General features: G+C 39.2%; 1 protein-coding gene across 2 annotated transcripts in view; it reads left to right on the forward strand.

Moving 5' to 3' along the window:
* The window catches only part of palm2akap2 (PALM2 and AKAP2 fusion), a 111,884-nt gene that overhangs the window by 64,260 nt on the left and 23,385 nt on the right, over window positions 1–24,239 (forward strand). For both annotated transcript variants that reach the window (XM_084745544.1, XM_084745545.1), the window contains exon 9: window positions 4,668–4,753. In XM_084745544.1, coding sequence (XP_084601670.1) covers window positions 4,668–4,753 — 86 coding nt within the window. The remainder of the gene's footprint in view (window positions 1–4,667; window positions 4,754–24,239) is intronic.

Genomic DNA, 24,239 nt, shown 5'->3' on the forward strand with positions numbered 1-24,239 from the left:
CCCCACTGCCATGCCTGCAGTACTCCTCTGACTCTGTAGGGGTCTCTCTTTTTCTTGTCTGCCTGCCCTCACGGTTGTATGGACTGTTAAATCAAAAAGGAGCCATTTTCTATTGTTCAAACTTCTCTCTCTCACTCTCTCTCTCTCTCTCTCTCTCTCTCTCTCCCTCCCCTCCCCTCCTCTCTTTCTCTCTCTCTTTCTTTCTATGGATATGACAACTCACTCTGTCACATGCCCTCTTTCTCTTGCGCTCTCTCTCTCTCTCTCTCTCTCTCTCTCTCTCTCTCTCTCTGATGTCTGTATCCTCTCTCTATCTTTGGTCAATAAAGCTGAGTTTCTCCAGTGCCCCCCTGCCGTCTCTTGCTTGTTGTTCTTTCCATCTGTCTCTAACATTCACTTCTTCATTGGCTGCTGACAGAGAGATCACACGCTATCCTTACTGCACCCCTATCTGTTATAATACCCACTGCCACTAACAAGCACACACACATGCACACAAGGGACAGTAACCCCAAAAATGAAAATACATATTTTTTCTATTTCCTGTCGTGACATATATATCCATCTATTGAGTTTCAGTGATGTCTGCTTTCTCTCTAATATAATGGAACTAGATGACACTTCATCAGTTTCATAGAGGAACTGTTCCTTTCTACTGACCTACACCCCCCAACTATATCACCATACAGAGGGAAGCATGCGTCTACTCATAGATGTGAGGTTAGAGCTCAGCTGAGGAGGATGTCATTAACGTTTACATCCTGCACTGTCACATCTGCGTGGTACAGTTGACAGATGTTGTTCAAAAAGTAAGTAGTACCTAAACTGCTCACAACAACATCTGTGGATTATCTTCAGTAGCTGGGTCATGATTTCAAATGTAGTTTAATTATATTTGAGAGAAGGCGCCCACTGAGCAAAGATATTTCCAAAAGACATCCTTCAAATGTCTTGTCATGCACTGAAAGGACGTCCCCTGAGGAGCTGAAATGAAAGTTTTTATGGTTAAATGTCCAAGCTGATGTCCACAGGAGTGGTAACCCTAATTTAGATATGTTGTTAATAAATTATACATATTATTTATTGATTTAATCACATCTAACAAATGTTAATCACATGATTATTTCCTGCACCTGTCTTGCACGCCCCCAAATGTCCAAAAATCTCCTAGCCAGACGTTTAGATATTGAATGTGATTTGCAAGTCAAGAAAAATGATTGCTGGGCAGACATCTCTAGGGCTGATATCTCCAAAACTCTGTGACTTACACAAAAACAATTGAGATGGATAAACAGGTGAGAGGGAAAAAAAATGTATATTATTGATTTTGGGGTGAATTGCCCACGTAAAACACACAGGATTACAACCAAATACAGTTAGGTAAGGTAATCAGTAGGAACAGGAGGGCGTTCAGTGTCTTCTCTCAGACATTATCTTTACTGTTTATGCCCAATATAATAAAAATTCAACTTTTTAGAGTAATTTATTTAATCCACTTAGACCACCCAACAAACTAGAGCAAAGCTAAAACATAGCACAGTCATAGCGAGTTGGAAATTAAGAGCCAGGTTTACATAATTACTGCTTTGATTCACTTAGAGCCTCTTTATTACCACAAGATATTCTTTAGTGCCACAGAATATTTAGTGTGATAATATTTACTAGAATTAGTTTCATAATATTCACCAGATTCAAACTGTAGACAATGCAATAAAACTGTGAAAACCAAATGATTAATGGAATTCAGAAAATTAAAAGATAAGCAAATAAATACCCCTTACGACTATTATGTTTATTACATGTTATTAGCCTGCTCCAACTAGAAATATTAAAGCTCAGACTAAAGGATGGTTGCACAGTCTCTGCTGAGAAAATCTCTGTAATATTCCTGCAACATTCCTGTAGGGACCCATGCTGTGTCTGTGGGATGTAATGAGTTTACACACTGCAAAAAGTATTGAGTAGGTAGCACCATAGTAAGGTAAGTATTAAAGAGGCTAAATACGAGAAAAAGGGGATGATAGCTCATGTTTAAAGAAAGAAAGTAGGCAAATGGTTAGACCCCCCCATACCCTAGTTTTGCAGGAGCCCCGAGGCCCCCTTGGTATCAATAGTAGGTACTGCAAGAAATCATGAAACAGTCCACCAGCCTCACTGCATGCACACTCATCTAACTTCACTGAAACCACCAGTAACTCCACAGCAATGAACAGAGAGGACAAACAAGACTAATTGAGGTATAGAAAAGCAATACACCTACAACACAAAAGCACTAAACACCCGCAGGACACTACAGGAACAGGCTACATATGATAAACAGTGTAGATGCAATGCGCTGTGGACATACAGTATGTGGGGACATACAGTGCAGTGACACTGGGAGTCATCTAGATTCCTTTTGCTGTTGTACAATGTTATCTTTCCATTGATAATGCAGATCTATCTTGGACAGCAGCACAAGCATGACACACGGCTTCCCCTGAAGACATAATACAAGGTGATAAATGATAATATTAGAGACTTCATGACAACCAGCATCTGAAAACAGGACTAGAACACACACTTCCTCCAGAGCGGATGGGTGTGTTTTCCATGATAAACACTAATTGATTTATCTTAAGACAGTGACAGTCTGGTGTGTTCAACAGAAACCACGACTGCAGATAACTATTACACATACACACACGAGAGGATGACGATACATTTGTCAATGGTGGAAAATGCGCACACTAGGACTACTTTAGGCTACAGTGATGTGGTTTGGACAAACGGCAATGATTATAATCACAGTAGAATGATAAAATGACTTCATGGACCTCTAATGTGATTTATGGTTTACTTTTAGAACTTTAAACAGTGGTACTGAACGTTTAAAGCAAAAATGAAATAGCAGATATAGTTTTAAGGAAGTAAATGAAGATGCAACACAAGAGTCAGCTGAATTAGGAGAGAAGGTTTAATATAGAACTACTACTACCACTGCTGATGCTACTCTTACTGCTGCTGCTATTGCTACAGCCACTACTACTATTACTATTATTACTACAACTAATACTACTAATGCAACACTGTCACTGCTATTCCTACTACCAGTGGTGGAAGAAGTATTCAGAGCCTTTAGAAGTGGTAATAATGTGCTGTAAAATACAACTTAAAAATACATAAGAAAAAGCACTTATGACGCAGAATGGCCTGTTTTAAGAGTGTTATAGTATAAACACATGAAATTATTTGATTATCATTACTCATAAATGCAAACGTGTATGCAGCATTTTTATGTGGGGTAGTTTCATTTATATTTTATAATCCAATTATCAGAATCAGAAATAGCTTATTGATCCCCAGGGGGAAATTGGTCATGTTACATAGAGAAATTATAAGAAAAAAGAACTATTAAGTCTTTAAAAAATGTGTATTCTACGCCAATATATAATAAAATTCTTATTATCATCATCATTATTATTATTATTATTATTATTATTATTATTATTATTATTAGTAGTAGTAGTAGTAGTAGTAGTAGTAGTATCATTACTGTTACAAATAAATATGTAAAAAATATATGCCTATTCTACAGTATGTAATAGTACTATATATAGAAATAAAAGAGAAAAAAAAAAATAAATTTAAGGATTATTTCAAATCTGAAAAAAATGAGAACAAAAATTTGCATCTTGTACAGTGTAAAAATAATGTCTATATTATACAGTTGAATATTACACAGAATTATCTGTCAGTAGTGCATAGTTGAAAATATAAACATTGAATAAATAGCTGGTTTTGCATATGAATTTAAATTTGCAAAATAACTTGTATCAGTGTTATAGAGTGAAAGATTCAAAAATATATTTCCCTCTGTGATGTAGTAGAGTTGAAGTAAAAAGTTGCAGAAATGGAATTACAGAAGCAAAATACTGTACTGTAATTTAAGTACAGTATTTGAGTTACTTGCCCCCACTAGCCACTGCCACCACATTGGCTGCCAAGTACTGTGAAAGCTACAATTACTGCAGTTGCAGTAGTAGCAGCCATGATAGTAGCTGCAGTTCTGGTTGCAGCTGAAGTAGATGAGTAAAAGCTAATAGTAGGCTGCAGCAAGTTACTGTATGAAGCCATTTTGACAGATTCATGTTGATATTTTGTGCTGTCACTTCATTTATTGTGAGTGTGAGCAGGGATGATAAGATATGATATCAGATGAAGTTCTTTGAGATGGAACAGATTTACTGGCAAAACATAACCAAGATAAAGTGCAAGAGCAATAAAAGTATTTATCAAAACAATATGTGCAGATTGTGCAAATTGTAAGCTATAAATATTGTCATATTAGCAGGTCAGCTGCATGTTTGCGTCATTATCTTTTCACAGTCTAAGATTTCCACGAGGACAGATGGTTTTTCATGCTTTCACTGCATTTGCAGGATGATATATTGCATCCAGCTGAAGCTTATGAAACTCTTCTTAAAACCAGATAACAAGCTAAAAACGGGCTGTTTTTTCTTATTTCATAAAAACAATATTCTGCAGATACTTCAAATGGCTTGCATTTTACAGATGGTGGTCTACAATGGTATATGTATGGGTCACCCACAAGATGAATGTGAAAGATAATGATGATTAACAAAGATGGCAATGGTAACAATAACTCAAATTTTCTTTCATCACAGGCTACAGCCAAACACCGGGGGTTATCGTGACAACAGCAAATGGGTATCAAGCTCCCATTCCGACCAGACATCCTCACACTGCCATGGTGAGTAGTCTGTATACCTGAAGATGTAATTGCTTGAATTCAAAAATACAGTTACAACTAGGGGCAAAGTAAGTGTTTCTACAAGATATTCAAGATTTAGACATTTTGTACTCATACATTTGTCTGACACATCTGCTGTTTGACAACAAAGGAGTACAGGGCTACACACCGGGGGGCTGTATCTGCCAGGAAGCCTTTCATGATGCAGCTATAAAGAGGGGACTATTTGTTTGCCTTTTACAAGGCATTCCAGACCTCTGAGCGACAATTTCCATTATCCATTTTTTTGGACTGCTACTCACTGAAATGGGGTGTGTGTGTTGTGAGAGACACACTGGTCAAGTTTTAAAAAAAAGACGCTAAAGAAAAATCAGTACTATACAGATTCTTGCTATAGTACATTGCTAGAATAGATTAAATTCATGCAGATAAGATGAAAATATGTGTATATACAGAGTATGTATGGCAGGTTTAGTGAACGTGGGCACATCAAGAAACTTAAAACAAAAATTATTGTCCAATATTAACTATTATCAATGTAATATACATAACCATCAACAGAACATGACTCATCTCTATAATTCTGCATCTGCATCAACATACTGCACCTAATTATAGAAAAGCGTCATCGCCACCGTCATTGTGTCATCATCATCGCTGTTGTCATTGTCATCATCATCATCATCATCATCATCCCTGAGTATGAACTTGTTAACAGCAGTTACCTATTACAGCTGTTAGCGTTCAAAGCTTGAATACAACAAAATGCAAGTGACTCATCTATCATATGTGAGGGTGGGTTTTGTCTGTGTGGACCTCTGGCTCCTGTACAGTGAGTGTGTGTGTGTGTGTGTGTGTGTGTGTGTGTGTGTGTGTGTATCTGCTTCCACAACTAGACTGTTCGTGCTGAACTAGACATCTGCTAGGGGGGCATGTTTGGAATGCCTTTCAGTCACATTGTTTCCTTTCCATAGGTGCATAGTTGTTCTGCAGTGTGATGAAATACCCTGCTACACTGTCTCTCTATAATATTTTTTTATAAGTAACCATTGTATATTTATGGCACTCAGTAAATTTAATATGGCCACACTGTAAAGTGTGGGATTTTTATCAGCTACAGTGTCAAATTAATACAATCCTGTAATACTTCTGCAGGGAGTTATATCCAGTCATGTAGTGTAGTTAGTTTCAAGTTTATAGTGACCATATTATTCCCATATGGTACATTTTGTACATTTTCTATGTTGTATTGATTTTCTTTTGGCACACAGTAGCCATGCAATATTTATTTATGAATTTATTTGTTAATAAGGGTTGGTGCCTTCTCCTGTTCTCAGTAGTGGAATAAATTCTCAGAGCTTTCATTTGAGTATCCAAAGTATCCAAGTAATTATAAACAAAATGTACAAAAATATTCTACAGCAAAAGCAGACCTATCAATCATGCAAATGGACCCCTTCAGTTATTATTATCATATTGTTGCCATTGCATTATAATAGCTGATACCTTAAAGGACCAGTGTGTAGAATTTAGTGGAATCAAGCAGTGAGCTTGCAGATCGTAAACACATTGTCTCACGCTTTACCTCCAGACATCTTGGAGAGCCTACGGTGGCTGTTAAACTTGTGCTAAATGTAAAAAGTTGTACCTAGAGCCAGTGTTTAGTTTGTCTATTCTGGGCTACTGTAGAAACCTTAGGGTGCAACATGGCACACTCCATGGAAAATGGCCTGCCCTCTGTAGATACAAAGGGCTCAAACAATAAATTTAGTGTAGTAAATCATAGAATATTTGCTTCTTAAATGGGTACTCCACTGATTTAGTATCACACTTCTATAAAGCTGGGGGGTTCATGAGAAACAGACTAAAAGTAGAATGGTAAAATCTGTGCAGCAGAAACAGAGATATACTGAATTTTAGCTGTCAGTCATGCCCCAAAACACTGGAACACTACCTATGATGCTAATTGATAACATCTTTAATTAGAGCCTCCCTGCTTGATGATCCCTGGTCTTTAAATCTACTCATTTGAAATCTCAAGTCAACACTGTGATAATCCCAGTGACATCATCAGAGTTATTTTGTCAGACTGGAAAGCTCCTCCAACACAACATTACAGTCCCACTAACATCCTGATTCCTTTGTGCCTTTAGTTCAACATTGTACAAAAACAGTGGACAGTAAATGTTGCTGGCTAGCTACTGATATGTCGGGGCTTAAAAGAGGTGTAAGAAAATATTAAGTATCAATGCTCATGTTTATCATTATATTTAGAGATACTGTATCGATTTTCAGAACACCATATCGTGATATTGTGATACATGCATAGATTTGTGGCAGTAGTTAAATCCATTTAAACCACTAAATAGCAGTGCTGTTTCCTATCTTCCCTGTTCTGATTGCATAAAAAGATGAACTTTTCAAATTCAGAATAGCAATATATTGTGATTTATTGCAATATATCACAATATATTGAATCGGAACTCCTGTATCACGATACGTATCGTATTGCCAGATTCTTTTTTTTTTTAAAAGGTTATTTTTTGGGCTTTTTGCCTTTATTTAGATAGGACAGCTAAAGTTATGACAGGAAAGGGGGGGAGAGAGAGAGGGGACGACATGTAGCAAATGCACCACAGGTGGGAATCGAACCCGCAGCCGGTGCAGAGGACCGACAGCCTCAACACATGGTGTGCCAACCAACCAAGCCACAGGAGCGCCCCCTAGATTCTTCCCAATACACAGCCTAGAGCTTACTGGGCTTACTTAAACTGCTAACCTGATAGAATCTGACACATCTGTGTGTGCACTGAGCTCATTTTTTCATTGGAAACACCACATCATAATCTAGGAAAAATTACAACAAGTCCAGAAAGAAAGTTAAACTAAATTGAACTTTATTGTTTACATAAGGTTATACATCATTTTACATTTCAGCCACCAAAAATATATTTTGACCACAAAATTTAGGGGCTAGCTAATCTGCAACCTTTGCTAATATGGCTGCAAGAGTGGGGGCAGTACAGTGTTACAATTGCCACTAAGGCACATATTCTAGTCTTTCTTCATCAGTCAAAATATTTCAGTTCTATCACTACTTAGTGCCCATATATGTTTCTTATATCAAAAGAATACTGTGAAGTGTAGTGTAGTGTATTTCAAGTAGTCTGCGAGTAATGGCGGAAAATGTAAAAATGGTACAATTGCCCCCATCTCCCCTACTTCTCTACACTACTTGAGAAAACGTGTACCCCCTTACTTAGTTACACCACTGCCGGTTCTGGAGTGTTCTGGGTCCGTTTTTTTGTCTCTCTGAAAATGCCACCTGAGCACAATTGGGTGAGGGGGTGGCGGGGGTGGCGAGTGTAGCTGGAGGTAGGCAGACAGAGAGGTGGGGGGCAGAGACAGAGAGGTGGGGTACAGGAGCAGGGGCTGGCTGCTGGCTGGGCTGCAGCTGAATAAATGAATGAAAGGCGGTAACCTGATCCGCGCGGGTCGGTCGGCCTCTCTCTCTTTGTGCTTGGCTGGAGCTCGCGCTGATTGTCTCTCTCTGGAACGAGACAGAAAACACTGCCGGGACCTCGCGAGCCCTGCATTATTCAGCGCGCGTGCCTAGAGGAAAAAAAAAGAGAAGAAGAGGGGAGAGAGGAAGAGGAGGAGGGAACTGTCGGTTGGAAAAAGCTGGCGCGTAAAAAGGAGCTCAATGTCATCCCAGTCACAGGCTCGGGCTGCCGTTACCGTTATTGCTGCTGCTGAGAGCGCAGGAGCTTCCTAACGTCCCGCTGGCCGCTGGTGCAGCAGCTGCAGCTACCTTTTTTTCGAAGAAGAAGAAGAGGAGGAGGAGGAGGAGGAAGAAGAAGACAAAGCAAGAAGAAGAAGAAGTAGCGGTCAGCACGTCGGTTACGCCGTTAAAAACTAATCCTGGTTATTAGCCGTTAATTAGTCGGTCCTAAGGAGATCCGGGGGATCAGCGGTTTGCCTTCCTCCACACAGGTAGATATGATCAAAACAAAAGTATTGCTGAAAACAACAGAAATGCGCAATCACTTAAGTTTCTGTAGGACAGAAAACTCACAGAAAGGGATATGCAGTGAAAGTGTAACGTTAGCTTTAAAGGTGGAGGGTGTGTGTGTGTGTGTGTGTGTGTGTGTGTCGTTTGGGGGGCATTAGCTTTTTCTGTATGCTGTTTGTGTGTCTTTTTGTATGAGTGTGTGTGCTGGTTTTAATAGAACCAGAGGCTGTAATTACACTGATTGGCTTTAAAGTGGAGAGGACACAGGATACTGCACCCTCCTCTTCTGACAGAGACATCCAAAGGAGGTCAGTGGACCAGACTGCTTGCTTGCTGCAGTAGTCTCTATTTCTCTCTCTGTGTGCTGCTCCTCCTCCTCTGCATCACTTTAACCTAGATAAAATGACCTTAACCTGGTTTTCATCATCCACATGCTGAATGACACAGTCTTCGTCATCTTCTTCTTGATGCTCTTCTTGCTACTTGTTATGTCCCTAATCAAAAACCATTATAATTTTGTTGAACAGAAATTTGCTCTTTATTTTACATTGATTTTGTCTAGTTGCCCCTCCGCTGAGTATCATAATGGCTGATTATCTATTATTCATTTACCATTATTTGCAAGTAGGGTTACACCCAATGATTATTTTCATTATTGATTAATCTGATTATTTTCATGATAGTCTATTAATTGTCAAAAAATAGCGAAAAATTCTCATCATCATTTCACAGAGCCCAAAGTGACGTCTTCTTCTGTCTAATCAACAGTCCAAAGCTCAAAGACTCTCAATTTACTCTCAAAAATGTCAAAGAAAATAAGTAAATCCTTACATTTAAGAAGCTGGAATCAGCAAATGTTTGAAATTTTTGTTTGAAAACTGACCGAAATGATTAATCAGTTATCAAATAAGTTCAAGTAATTGATTAATAGACTAACAAATGAATTTACGTTCTTTATCTTTTATTAATAGTAGTAGTTTATGGTTGGAAACATCACATATTATTTCTCATGTTGTGTCACCAAAATATTTTAGACACAAGTTGCATACAGTGTGGCTGTTGTGTAGGTCATAGACAATAGAATAATTAAAAGACACCGCCACGATGTCACCCATTTGTTTGTGGATTTCCGTTTCGAAGCCTTGAGTTTGGTATTATCGGAGTCACCATCTTGGTTTTTTGCAAGAAGAACACGCACTGATGAGAGCGTGGAGCTGGTGGGTGACCTACTGCGACTAGGGTGGTGCTTGGTTTTGGCTCGTCCATTCAGCAGAAAATAATGTTGACCTGCCTAGTGGTTAGGGTTAGGGTTAGCACTGGATGGATCCACTAAGATGAGGTGATTTGTCAGTCAAATGGTAGCCACACTCTAAAGCATGTCATGCTTTATTGTCTGTTTTACTCTAAATGGGACCATCATCTACAGAATGAACATCCTGTCTAAAAGAAGACTGAGATCTGTAACTTCTTCAGAAACTGAAACTAACTGTCATAAAAAAAGTGAGAAGTAAGGTTGTTTTTTCGTAGGACTCCATATTCTACTAGTCTATTGTCCAAATTCCTTTTACCTTCAACTTCATAGGAGCCAGGATGCTTCAGTATGCTACATTTTAAGCCAGGAGGTGCCAGCTGGATTGTATCCATCTGTGGCTGCTCACACTCAGCCATCCTTACCAAAACTCAAGAAGTAGCCTAGTATAAACACAATGCACATGTTTATGTCTGTTGCGTTTTGCCATGCAGTTGGTTCAGCAGTAAGAAAGGACAGCCCAGTGAAAGATGTAATCTTTCAAGAGAAAATCAAGATTTTTAAACTGTGAAGTATTTCTCAATATACATGCAGTTAAGATGCTCTTATGGTTGTTAAAATCTTTGATAAAACCTCATCACACGGTCAAGTGGCATTGCACATGATTTCAGCCCCACTCTTACTGAAAAACACTCATTGGTTGTATTTTGAATGTTAAAGCACATTTTCAAAGCGTGAAAAGAAGAGGCTGTCACGACTGTGCTTGCTTGTCACAGAGGAGCGGCTGATCAGACCAAGGAGCTGGCACATGTTCAGAGCAAAGCACCTGAAGCCAGTCATTTTTTTGCTCAGGATTTTCTTGTGGTAAATTTACCATCTTGCTCTTTGCTGTTATCTGTTGCCAAGCAACTTGCAGTTCTTTGATTGCAGACTTTGACAATGTTCATTGATGGACGTTGCCATGCTGGATGTAATTGGCTGATGATGGGTGTTTTTTGTCATCTTGGTGCTGAATCACAACATCTGAGGACCTTTTCTTATTCAGAGATGAAATCTGATCATCTATTTCTGAGTAGCTCAATGTTTCAGTCATTTGCTGATCAATAACCCATATTTGGTCAGGTGATTGAATCCTTTGTGACTTCTTAATCTAAAAATGCAGACTCATGGTGCAGAAATACTCCAGTTAAATACACCAAATGCTGTTTTCCTGAGGTGAAGAAGCTGTTTGGGGGGAAAGTTGACCCCATTTTCCCATCTCTTGCAATCATGCTGATTGATTTTACTTCACTGTGGAGTTGCTGTCATTTTGCAGTGCAGCTGGAAAGTACAACACAAAAAGGAGTGATCAAGGTTCCAGAAATCAAGAAAGTCTGTTAGAACCTGCTCACAGGCACTCTGTAAAGAGATGTTTTCATTTTTAGTTGAGATTTGACAGCTTTTATTTATTTTGCTCCCAGTTTACACAGCAGGGCCTGTAAGACAGGCAAACACATCAACCAGGCAAGAGGAAACCAAGAAGGCAAAGCAAAGACAGCAAAAGATGTCACAGAGGCTCCATAGTGAACATACTGATGAGTTTATGGTCAGACTTGATCAGTAACATTCAAAATTGAGGGTGAAAACAAAGTTGTATTGGACTTTGAATTATTTTTTCATTGTACGCACTCTATTTAGAAAAGCTCATCAGCTGTGTTTGCTGTTTTGTTTGGTCATCATTTGAAATTACTGGCTGATTCTGGAAATAACGAAGCGCAGCAGCAAACTGCCAATTCAGGCAGAGTGTTTGCCAATACCTCTGCCTGGCCCAGGGACAGAAAAAATCACAGCCAGCACTACAATTTGATTAGATAGTCAATGACAGGGGGTACCTGCCACATACTGAATGTCCCATTGAGACAGTCAGTGCCTGTTTGTGAAGCTCAAGGTGTGTGTGTGTGTGTGTTTGTGCATATTTTTGCAGTGTGTGTGTGTATATCCCATATGGCACAATTGTTATCTGCTATGACAGAAACTCGCTTTGAACCAGGCAGTTGTTTTGGCTACCTATAGATATCTGCAAGCTCGACCTTCATCTTCCAAGTATATAAATACATTCTAAATAAACACCTTTGCATAAAATCAAATCTAAATATGTTTTTAGTGCTATCCCAAATGACACAGGATTTTATTACATAGTGTAGCAGTGAGTGAAAAGGGTAAATTAAACATATTAAGTCATTGAGGATGTTACTGACTGTGTAACATTCTATTTGATAAAGGCATTGGTGGTATACCAGGGTATTAAAAAGTCCCAACGGTATGATTTTCAATACTGTCATAAATAGACACTCTCCTCCCCCGGCTACTTCCCGGCATCATCATTGCACACCATTTTTTCTCCAGGATGGTAAAGTCATGTTCTGTGTTATTCATTTGCTGTATGTATTTAACCAGTCAGCGGTTTAACCTGCACAAGCAGTTATCACATGTGTACAAGGTTAGTACTATGCAGTTGTTAAAAATAACAATATTTGGTACTAGTAACGGTCAGCTATTGGAATCCAGAAGGTTAAACTGGTATTGGAACATTTCTAAACCGTATGTCATATTTTTTTGTAATATATCAATAGCCTATATCGATGTCGACACTCATACAATAATGCACATGGCAGAGATTTTAGGTTTTATTTGAAACATTTTTTTGCATTTCACTATGAGATCCAGAATTATCTGGCATGACATGTTGTGACTCTAATGTCTAATAATTCCCCCCCGTTAAGTACAGCTTTTTTACTGCTATTTTCAATTTTCAATCACAGTATGGTTAAATTACTTGGTTAGTCATCGGGAAAGATCATGGTTTGTAAAGAGCTACATTGGCTATTTGTAAATAGCAAATAGCATCTGCCCTGAAATAAGTGTTTTTTCTAATAATTGATGTTATTTTTACTTAATTGCATGTCACATCACTGGGCTGCATGTCTGGTGGAAGTACATTTTCCATCCCCACCCCTCTCAGAGCCACAGAGTGTGACAACGTTGACAGGAACAACAAAGTTATCAATGATGTCTTCTTCCTCCGAACCTCTCCCTCTTCCCAGAAACCGCACACACACACACACACACACACACACACACATAATCACAGGTTACATAACAGCTGTGTGGTTGATGATGCTGAATCTTGGTGAGCCCAGAGTACACAGGAGGTGGAAAGGGCAGTGAGATTGGATGAGAGAGACCAACGTGATGACAAAAAACAATGAGTACAAGCAGAGATAAAGGGTGGTGCAGGTGTGTGTGTGTTTTGGTGGTAGCTGGATCGGTGAATGTAAGGCGAGTGAGGAAAACGTGAGGGAGGGAGGTGCTGGATGCAGGTCTAGGAAGTCTGTTCAGTCTCACACAGCTCAAAGTGCTGTTGACATTAACTGGCCGGTGGCCTTTGAATAGCCAATCTGTTGATGGGCCTCCACTGGCTGTATTCCAGGAAGAGAGTGATACTCCACCTTGTGTTACTGGATGTAGTCCCAAACATTGCAGTCAAATCAGCGTTGTTCACATGTACGCTAATGTCATTGATACATGACTGTGGTGTCTTCTGAGTTGTAGCTAACACACTATGAATATGCTTGCCATCGGCTCCCATTTCACAAATGTTATGTGTGTGTTATCAGCTGACAAATGAGGGGATAACATGAATAGGAAAGAGCATGTTGTCATTGGAAATCATGTGAGTGCCCCTCAGGCCAGCTATTAGACTGAGCCTTGAAAATAATTTTCCCAGGATTTATTAAACAAAGCCTTCTCATGTTTGTGCATGTCTGAAGTAGCTGGAATTTTAAGTACTTATTTAGAGTGTGAATGACACTTTGTGGCTATTTTTGTTTGGCCCATGGGAATGAATGACAGCTAAGAGTGATTAAAGGACTTTGTGAGTGCTCTCTATGTGTTATTTCTCATAACTTCTTCTTTGATAATACAGAAAAAAGGCACCTTGACACCGCAAGAGAGGAATAAATGAAGGCACTTTTCCAAAGTGCCTAAAATGCTTTTGTCATAATCTTAAGATGTTAAAAGTTTGGATTCTTCTAAACGAAACCAACCATCATGTCCAAATGAAATGAGTCATGGGCACAAGTGCTGCGAATGGGTATCTAGCTAGAGATGATTTTGGTGTATAAGGTCGTATTGTCTAGGGTTTGCCCTTGTTCCTATACAGCCAGTACCTACCAGACAGACTCACGGACATAGATTTCGTTTCGGTGCCACGGAACTGCCATAGTTACCCTCTGCTGTTGATGTCACAGGCAACAGAAGCATCACCACACGTACCAGCACTAGTTAACATCATAGCTACACTCTCTCTACATGGCCCCTGCAATAGGTAACGTCAGCCTACTGCTAGCTAGGAGCTACCTTAAACAGTGTTAAAATGCCTTAAGCTAAATGGTTTAAAGTGTGGCTATATTTAACTTGAAAGGATTCTGACACTAGGTGGGACATGCACAAATGTTTAAAACAAAATATGGTAATATTTCTTCAAAAAGAATTGCTGAAGTTTGAAGCTGGAGTTTGTAGAAGATCAATAGTACCAACTCATATTTTTTTGGTTTTATAAGCCTAGTTCTGTAACTATTAGGCCTATTTAGTATTTTATTTACTGTGAATTTGTTATGTAAATTTGTGAAGTGCTTTATAGCTGTTCTTTAATGTCATTGATGGTGATTTTGTGCTTCTTTTTTTTTTTTTTTTTTTAAAGTATCAGTTTAGGCAGTGGTACCATTGCAAAGTATCATTTTAACACTGTTTTGAGAAAAAAACCCAAAAGATACCTAACTGTTTACAGGATGTAGAAGTATTTACAGAACAATTGTTATTTTTTAATAATGTTTCATAACATTAAAATTCATATGTGAGACAAAGGTCAGCAGTCAAAGAAATATGTCAACATGTAGTTGCATCGATCTCACCCATGCTTGTTCCCATTTTTGTTTGGAACTGAGTCTGGCTCTGGCACAAGAAGACGATTTCCTCATTCTTAATCCTACAAAGCTCTGATTGGCTCAGTTATTGCTCCAACTCACAGCAAACAGTTCAGTTTAGTGTAGCCCATCCTGGCAACCATTTTTTTTACTGCTACATGAAGTTGAGACTCATGTCACTTTGAACATGACAATGAAAGAAAATTCCTTGAATGAAGCTCTTAACGAGGTCAAAGAGTAATTGTTTTGTCACATTCCATCTTATGAGAGGATTTTGTCCAGTGTTTTGGTATTTGTGTTCCAGAGAGGAAAAGAACTGGAGGGATGCAGGAAATGCAACAATACAACCCAACCATGTGATGGCCACCATTACACAACCTCCGCCACCCACTATTGTCCACAACATCCACCGACTATTGTTGGACTATGCAACAGAAGTCATTCATTCAACACAAAGCAAAGCACAAACCACCTGCTAGCACAAATACTGTTTACAACAAAGACGCACACATAGACAATGAAAATGCAGCACACCAATGTAGGGAACACAACATAATTAAGAAAACTGCCTTTAAACAGAACATTTCTAACTTTTAAAATGACGTAAATTGGCATATACTCCTCTGACAGAGGTAGAGAGAGCTGAATCTTTTTTTTCCCACACGAGAATTGACAATAAACAAGAAACCATTTGATTAAATACTAAAAGCTCTGAAAAGCAGAGAGAGTTCTGGGAAGTCAGGAGGGAGGCTGACCTCTAATGTCAGGGTTTCATGTCAGAACACAGCACTGTGCTTTGGTGGTGAAAAGCTGCAGAAGTCTCTTTATCACATTCCAGCTGTAGACTGGAATGTCAGAATACTATTTGAGCTTTAGGTGCTACAGAACGTGTGAGGGGGGCCTTGGGGCGCCGTTGTCTTTGTGGGTGTTGTCGTTTCTTATCTGTGTGTAAGCCTTGGATCCTCAAAATTTGCATGAAGTAGATCAGGACTGAAAATTAAAAGTAGTCCTGAGCAGACCTCAAGCTCTCACTGTTTTAAACTGTAAAAACTCACTCTACACAGTTACTGCCGCTGTCATGATCACAGTTGCTCTCTCCGCTGGGTAAAATATGTCCAAGGATGCTCTTGGGGGTTGCTGAAAGGTTGTTGGGAGAATATAAGACAGTAGCAACTGAATCAAGACCAGGTAAGGTAACTGGAGTGAAAGAGGGAACACCAAACAGTAAATTACGACACTTCATCATGAAATAACTCCTGGAATGTACTGAGCGTCACAGATTGTAACGGAACCTGTGGGGTGTTTTCCTTAAACCATTAAACTGTGGCTGAACTGCTCATGTATGGCAAGGCAAACTTTATGTTTATTTGTTTTGTAATCGTTTTGATGATATGCACCTCAGGAATTTACTGGGAGTGAATCAGCTGAGACATTTCGGTTATGTAGTAAGATTTATGCAAGTAGAGTCAGGAGTGGATTCGATTTAAAGCTCATCAGCAGGTCTCATTTAAACTTATGTTGTTCTAACTCTTTTAGTTGTGTGTAGGGATGGGTATCGTTACTTCTTATCAATACTGATACTTACTCTTATCTATCACTATACCCTTATCGATACTACTTTCCATAATTTGATGCAAAAAGTGAAGACAGTCTGAGCTGTGGTCATCTCCTTACAGTTGAAAATATGTACAATGACCAACAAAATTATCACAAACACACACAATTTAAGAAAATTATCTATGGTTATCAGGACAGCTCAAGTTCAAGGCTACCTTCCAGTTAGCAATTTATGGCTACTAAGCATACATAAATCAAGTGGACTCCACTATGTGCGCTAGAAATCTTTCAATAGAAACATGGCGGCAGTCCTGTGACATTCTGCTGTTTTCTTCCTGTGTCATTTTTCTTCGTCTAGCGATGGAGAATGGTTTGGCCTTGGGTGTCTGACGTCTGCTGTCCATCAATGAAGCTGTGGCTGCTGCCTGACCTATCCTATTAATAACTACAGATTTATTTGTGTGATAGTAACAAATGTTATGTCGGCTTGATGAAGTCGAGATAGTTGCACTTGCTAATCCCACTAGCATCAGCATCAATTACATCTGCCTACAGCAGCCTTTTGCTGCACTGAAGATGTAACGTTAGCTGTTGCAGCTGCTTTGCTAAAGCATTGAAACATGCTGCACTGCTTCAGATTTATAGAGTGCTGTATTTAAGGTTGGATAACGGTTGACGTTCTTCTGATACTGTTGCTAAAACGATACTTTCAAAATAGTACCAGTTCCTGAAATGATATTTTAAAAAAATGTTTTTAAAAATTGATTGCACATCTCTTTCCTTTCAAGTGAAATACAGCCACACTTTAGCAAACATTTAGCTTTAGGCATTTTTGTCATGTTTAAGGTAGTTATTAGTCAACAGTTGGCTACCTACTGCAGTTGGACCAAGTGTAATTTTAACTAGCAAAGGTACAGTGATGCTTCTGTTGCCTGCAGCATCTGTTTCAGAGCACTATAGGGTGATATTAAATAGTTAAATGAGCATTTTAAGTGGTACTGCAATAAGGCACCAAAATCTGTGTCTTGGTTCTCAACCCTAGCTGTATTTGTGTTTTGTGAATGTATTTCACTCACAATAGTGTTGAACACAAAATGGTCGCTGCCGTAGTTCAGAATTGTTCTGAAGCCATGATTCCTTTGAAACCACAGAAAACAGCACTGATTGAAAAAAAGTAATTGGGGAATAGCGCAGTTGTCAGGCTCAAACATGTTTGCTGTCACAAGGCTGTTTTCTTCCTGTGTGAAGCCTCCTTCCTCTGTCTAAATACTGCAGCCTAATGAGCTAGTTTCCTGAAATAGACAGGTGATTAACACACTGCTCTTCTCAGTGTGAGGCAGAGCAGAGCTAGTTAATGCTATAAGCTAACACTGGGAAGAGGACAACAATGATAATATGCTCTGCCTGATGGTTGGGAATGAACTAATGCTTTAGGTCTGTAATAACTTTTTTATGTGCTGCTCAGGCGGGTTCAGCTATAGCCATGCAGCACCACAACATGCGGATGGGATGCTATTTCTAGAAACAGAGCAAATACCAGTCTGTTACATGATCAATCAACTCAGAAGAAGAGTGCGCTACTGATGGATAAAAAGGTCAGACGTAATATCTTATAAGTTCATCTAATTAGTAGTGTCGTTACACTTTTTTCTGTAGTTGTATGGTGTGGCTATTGAGAGTGGCTCTCTTTGTAATTGATGGTGTTTGATGGTCACTTTCACAATTGAGCACTCGCTTCTTTTTCTTCAAAACTACTTCAACTATTTAATTTAAATTTAGAGCTATTATTATAAATCATTTTAGCTCTGGCATGCAAGTCTAAACGTGCCACATTTGACAAATAATGTCATCCAGTCAGCACCATGTGGTGATAACAAGCCGACTAATTAGCTAGCATGCTGGGGTGTAATTTGGTAGGTGGGTGTGCCAAACTTTCTAAACATAGGTAGCTGCTATCCAAGTAAGTGTCGGGCAGGAAAGTCTCTAATCTAATCTTTCTCCGCTCTTTTAAGGCCATGCTAACATTGAAATGCTGATTTGAACTAATTGTTTGCAACTAAACATCAACAGTTATGGATTATGCCCATTGTCATACTAATGTGTGATTGGCTGGTGATGTTAATAATCATATTGCCATTACTTCTGATGAATATTGTGAATGAGATGTGATTCATGTTTAGTGGGAATGATCATTTTTGCATCACGATTTTAATTTTAATTGAAAAAACTGTACCAAAAAAACATGTTTTCTTACATCTGGAGAACAACACTTGTAGGCCATGGCATCTCTGCAGCACTACAGTACTTCATTATAATGCTGTTTTGTCACACATTTGCAGTCTCTGCAATTTGGATATTGCACTTGGTTATACTGCAGTTTCAATAATCTTTCAATTAATTGCACAGTCCTCGTGCACACTGACCACAGTGTTGCATAAAAAACAACAAAAGAGGCAGAAACCAGTCCAGCGATTTGTGTGAAACTACAAAACAGCCACTGATTACTCATTTATTATACACCATTTTCTGATTTTGTGTGAAGCTAATAGACTCATTTCACTCTAGATGTAATCCCCCAAAATATTACATGTTAGCTTGTCCGACCACATATTTTAATTTTATTCAGAACCTTTAGCCTATTGGCCTGTTAACCAGTTAGCCTCACTGTGTGGTCTCTTCACTCAGAGTCCTGTGGGGACAAAATACCATAAAATGGGCTGATTCATGCTGGGAAAGGATTAGAATTATATGCTCGGTGGCTCTTTCTTCAGATGCACACACACACACACACACACACACACACACACACACACACACACACACACTCGTTGGGTCACACACACACAGGGAAACAGCACAACCACATCCTCGAAAACCCTCAAACTCAGCCATCCATGTGTCCCCTCCTCCTCTAGTGCAGATTTGTTCCTTCATGTCTGTCAGCTTATTTCCTGCACAATCTTCCTGTTATTTCAGATTTTGGTTTTCTGTCCAATTCGATAGAAGCTCATATTTTTTTCTTTTTAGTTTTAGTTCTGAAATTATTTACAGTATTTTGGGAGTTAAAGAGTTAAAGTACTGGTTTTGTTGCCTGTAGACTGGAACTATCAGTCATTGTACTGTATAGTTAAGGGATGGTGTACTGAAATGGTTGTGGTCATTGAATTGCTGTGTTCACTGTGTGCATGTGATGTGATATGAAACAAAGGGAACGATAGTTGACAGCAAGTGCTGTGTCCTGCTGAATTAACAGCAGGAGAGAGCTGGTCTGTTACATAACCAAGGGAGGCCGAGGAAAGGAAGGGGAGTGAAAAAAAAAGCTATTGGCAATGTGTCCTAAATTTCTGGGAAAGTTTTGCCCTTGTAATATTTTATCATTCCTGCCTCAAGTGGACAATCAGAGGCGACGTGACAGACAGCTATCGTCAGCATAGCTGCAGTGTAGTTTAAGGGATAGTTTGGATTATTTGATGTGGGGTTGTATGAGGTACTTATCCTTAGTCAGTGAATTACCTACAGGAGATGCTGGTTGACACAACCCCAGTTTGGAGAAACAGCAGGAGTAACATCACAGACACTACACAATGAATTGCTGTGCACGGGGTAAGCAACAAAGGGTATTTTAGCCAGAAAAATCAGTTAAGTGTACGCTAAATTTTGATATTTCCAAGGTTTACCTTTGCCGTTAGACGGCCATTTCTGATGGGAAACTGAATAAGTTAACTGTATAAGCCAGATATTACTCTCTCCAAACGCCCTAGAGGAAATTAGTATTTTTACTTTTAGAACACAGGAGCTGCTGACCTACTGGTACTTCAGTTTGTTAGTTGTTTGTGTTATTGATTGAAATAGGTGAATCTTAAGTTATACAATTAGGCAAACAAACTAACCGATTGAGACTGCAGCAGACAAGCAACTCCTGTCCTCTGCAAGGAGGTAAAATTACTGATTTCGCTTATGGAGTTTGGTTGGTTTAGAGAGAGCAATATTTGACTTGTATAACAGTGGTTTCCTGTCACTAACGGCTGTCTGATTGCAAGTTCAAGCATTCAAATATTCTAAATATAGCATACACTTAAACTGACATTGTTTTTTTTAGGTGGGCCTTTTTTAAGTGACTAAAATACCTTTTGTTGCTGACCCTATGTACAGCAGTACATTGCTTAGCTTATGCTTATGCTGTAACCCCTCTCAGCTTCTCATAACAGGGGACGTGCAGACTGGCATCTACTGTAGGCAATACACTGACTATCGACAAGTACCTCATACAACCACACATCAAATAATCCCAACTATCCCTTTAATTTAAGAAGATCGGGTTTGCTTGCTTATTCTTTTTTAATATAATTTATTATATATTATATATATATTAATTTCAATACTCAAATTCTCAGAATAACCAGATACAATATTTACCCTTAATCCCCTCTAATATACCTACATGTAGGCATAATTTTATGTAACAGTATGTGACAGGGTTATTACATAGTGTATGTGTAATATTATATGTATTTAGCTGTGTCTAATAGTCACAGCCATGCAGTCCTGTGTAATATCTAACGTTATTACTCCTCATTTAATATGTCTGGTCCATTTAGCTGATGGGACACAAATCAAATTAACTAATTACAGTACATGGCTTTATAGCTGTGTCTTGGTTTCTGCTGGCACAAGTCAGTAAATTACTTCATGTCTTTGCTCCATAGTTGTGTATAAGCAGCATCATCTACAGCAATGTAATTGTATGTGATTGTTGCCACATGAGACTGTTTAGGGTGATCAGGATGACCTTGTGAAACTAAACTTTGCAACAGTGATTGACTCACTGTACATTAACAATCACATAAAGCACACAGCACACCGTTTCACTGGGCAACAAGCCCAGCAAAGTACAGTTTGTTTTACTGTCACAGTATGAAATATTATTATACACACAGATCTGGGCTCCAGTCAAAAAATACAGTACAGTCAGTGCTTTAACTCAGTCCAAGGTATAACTCATAGTGGAGGACTGTTCAGTGTTAGTGTTAGAGTGTGTTTTGTCCCAGTTAGCCCTGCACTTGTGCTCTGAGTCTTAACATTGGCTCTCTGTGCCGTGCTTGGAGAGCTTGTACACACAAGTGGTCACACTCTCTGACTACAGACCTTTCCGCTTAAGAAGAGCCCTCCATCTGTGAACATCTAAGTGTGTGTGTGTGTGTGTGTGTGTTTGTGTGGAGTGTTGCATTAGTATGCAGGCTTGAGAGTCTCATTGAAGCGCCTGTCGGGCCCTTTGTTGTTGTTTCGTGAAGGGGTCTTAGGGGGTCTGGGCTGTGCGTGAGTGGTGTCATGAGAGACTTGAAAAGGGACACAAATAGTTGCCATGAGTCCAGACATGCGGTGCATTCCTCTGTTAATGCTCAGAACTCTAAATTCTTCTTAACATGATTCCAGTCTGGTTGTTGTTTCAAGCTCTCTGGCAGTGGGTAGGTGAAAATCGCCTTCATTATTATTCTTTTGCAGTGCTGTAATGAGCCGTCACTGTTGCTGTGTATGAAGCTGGGTGGAGATACACAATAGACACACAAGCCTTGTTACTTGCTTTCTGATAGTGTGTTGTTTGGTTGTGAACTGTTTAGTCACCACGAGGCCTTGTGTGGGTTTTTGGATGTTGTTGCAATGCTGCTAACCGCCAACTATCCATTAGTTTAAAGGGATAGTTTGGATTATTTGAAGTGGAGTCATATGAAGTACTCACCCATAGTCAGTGTATTACCTACAGTCTATGGCGGTTGGCAGCAGGAGTACTGGTGTATGAAGCGAAGCAATGTACCTACCCCACCCTACTCTACCTCTGATTAGCTTATCCTAACCATACCCAATCACACTCCTCATTCCTAAGCCTACCCATAACCTATCCAACCAGAGTGGCATTTTCTTTTCCCAGGATGGAAAAGTCATTACCTGCCTGACTCTGACTGTAGGGTACTTGTTTCCTTCATTGGTTTGACTTTTTTTGGGTTGGGTAGGTTTAGGCATGAGGAGTGTGACTGGGTAGGGTTAGGGTAAGAATAAAAGGGTATGGTGATATTTTTTACCCCAGGATGGCAAAGTCATGTTCTGCCCCACTCTGTCATTGATTGGCTTAGTCTAATATTCTACATCAGTACTCCTGCTGCTGCTCCAAACTGGGGGCGTGTCAATGTCCATCTACTGTGGATAAGTACCTCAAACAACTGCACTTCAAAACATCTGAGATACCCCTTTAAACTTGGTCTAAAATATTTTTTATTGTTTTTGTTTATTTTGCATTGCATTGGCTGACCTCGTTGTTGCCTTGCAGGCTGTTTATTTTGCCAAATGTTGACCCCAGTGAACCTCACAGCATGTTGCTAGTAGTCTGTGATTGTGTGTATCTGTGTGTGTTGTTGTGCAGGTGGCCTCCAGTTTTTGGTGTATTTCCTGTGTTGACGGCCATTTCCATGGGCACAAGTTAGCGCAGCTTCCTGGTTTCCTGTTTAGCTAACCTGCAAGCCGTGATAGGCTTTCATCCAATCAGTAGCTTCCTTTAGTTTGCAGCATCATTTGTTTCAATCCCTTAAAAGTGTTCACCACCCATCTTTGAATTCATTCTCACTGTCTTCATCATCCATCCGACAAGAATTGAGGGTTTTTAAAAATAACTGAGAGAGAGGGATTTAAGAGGGCGTTGCCCTTCATTGCAGGCACTGCTGCGCTCAGCACTTGGCAGCTTTAATGTGAAATGGGTTGCTTTTTGATAGGATTTTAAAGCCTGGAAAAGCCCTAATAGTACAATTTCCTCAACTCAGACAACATTAAGAACTCTGCCTTCCTGTTCCGTAAAATGTCAAGTGTCTCCTAAATATGCACCGAAATCAGTTTCTTAAATAAATTTGAAGACAGAAATAGACTCTGCTGATGCAGAATCGTGCTTTTTAGGACTCATAACTCTGTTATGCTGTCCCTTCAAAACCTCTGTTTTATTACGCTAGAAAATTACAATGTTTCAAGCCCTAGTGGACATAATTTCTTTTAATTTCTTTCTCTAGATATTCACTGTCTGTCTCTTTCTTACAACACCTTAACAAGGCTAAAGAGCTCTCATCTCATGTTGGAATTTTGAATATTTAACTCAACTAAATTAATACTCAAGTGGCTGTTTGCAGGATCAAAGAAATAAGTAAAATCCTATATTTTGAAAACATTCCTTCTTTAGGCTTTAAAGGAGACTGAAAAAATTCAGGCTTGCTCTTCTGTGTTTCGTTTTGTAGTTATTGTATTGTAAATTGTCATGATTTCACCAGTAAATACATGGCTTCCCTTAAGATGGTTATCATTTGCAAAATTACTGATTTAAATTGACACACACACACACACACATATACTCACACAGAGACACAAGCTGTATCCCCTTCAGCCTTGTATGACATGACCTAATTACTAAAAGAGTGAATTTGCTTTACAGGTTCATCATATTTCTCTGTTCTTACTCATAAACACCTTAGATTCGTACTCTATGTGCAAAATATTTTGTGTTTGTACTGTACTTAAGGTGTGTGGGTGTGTGTCTATTGACATTTGTGTGTTTCTGGCATGCTGTGATGGTTAAGTGTGTCATTTGCTGATCAATCATGATCAGCTACCGTGACATAAGACTGCTCTGGGCACTACTCTTTATTGACCAGAAAGTGTTGACCTAGATGC

The sequence above is a fragment of the Lutjanus erythropterus genome, chromosome 20 (genome assembly GCF_056507025.1).
Source record: "Lutjanus erythropterus isolate fLutEry1 chromosome 20, fLutEry1.hap2, whole genome shotgun sequence".
Classification (NCBI taxonomy): Eukaryota; Metazoa; Chordata; class Actinopteri; order Lutjaniformes; family Lutjanidae; genus Lutjanus; species Lutjanus erythropterus.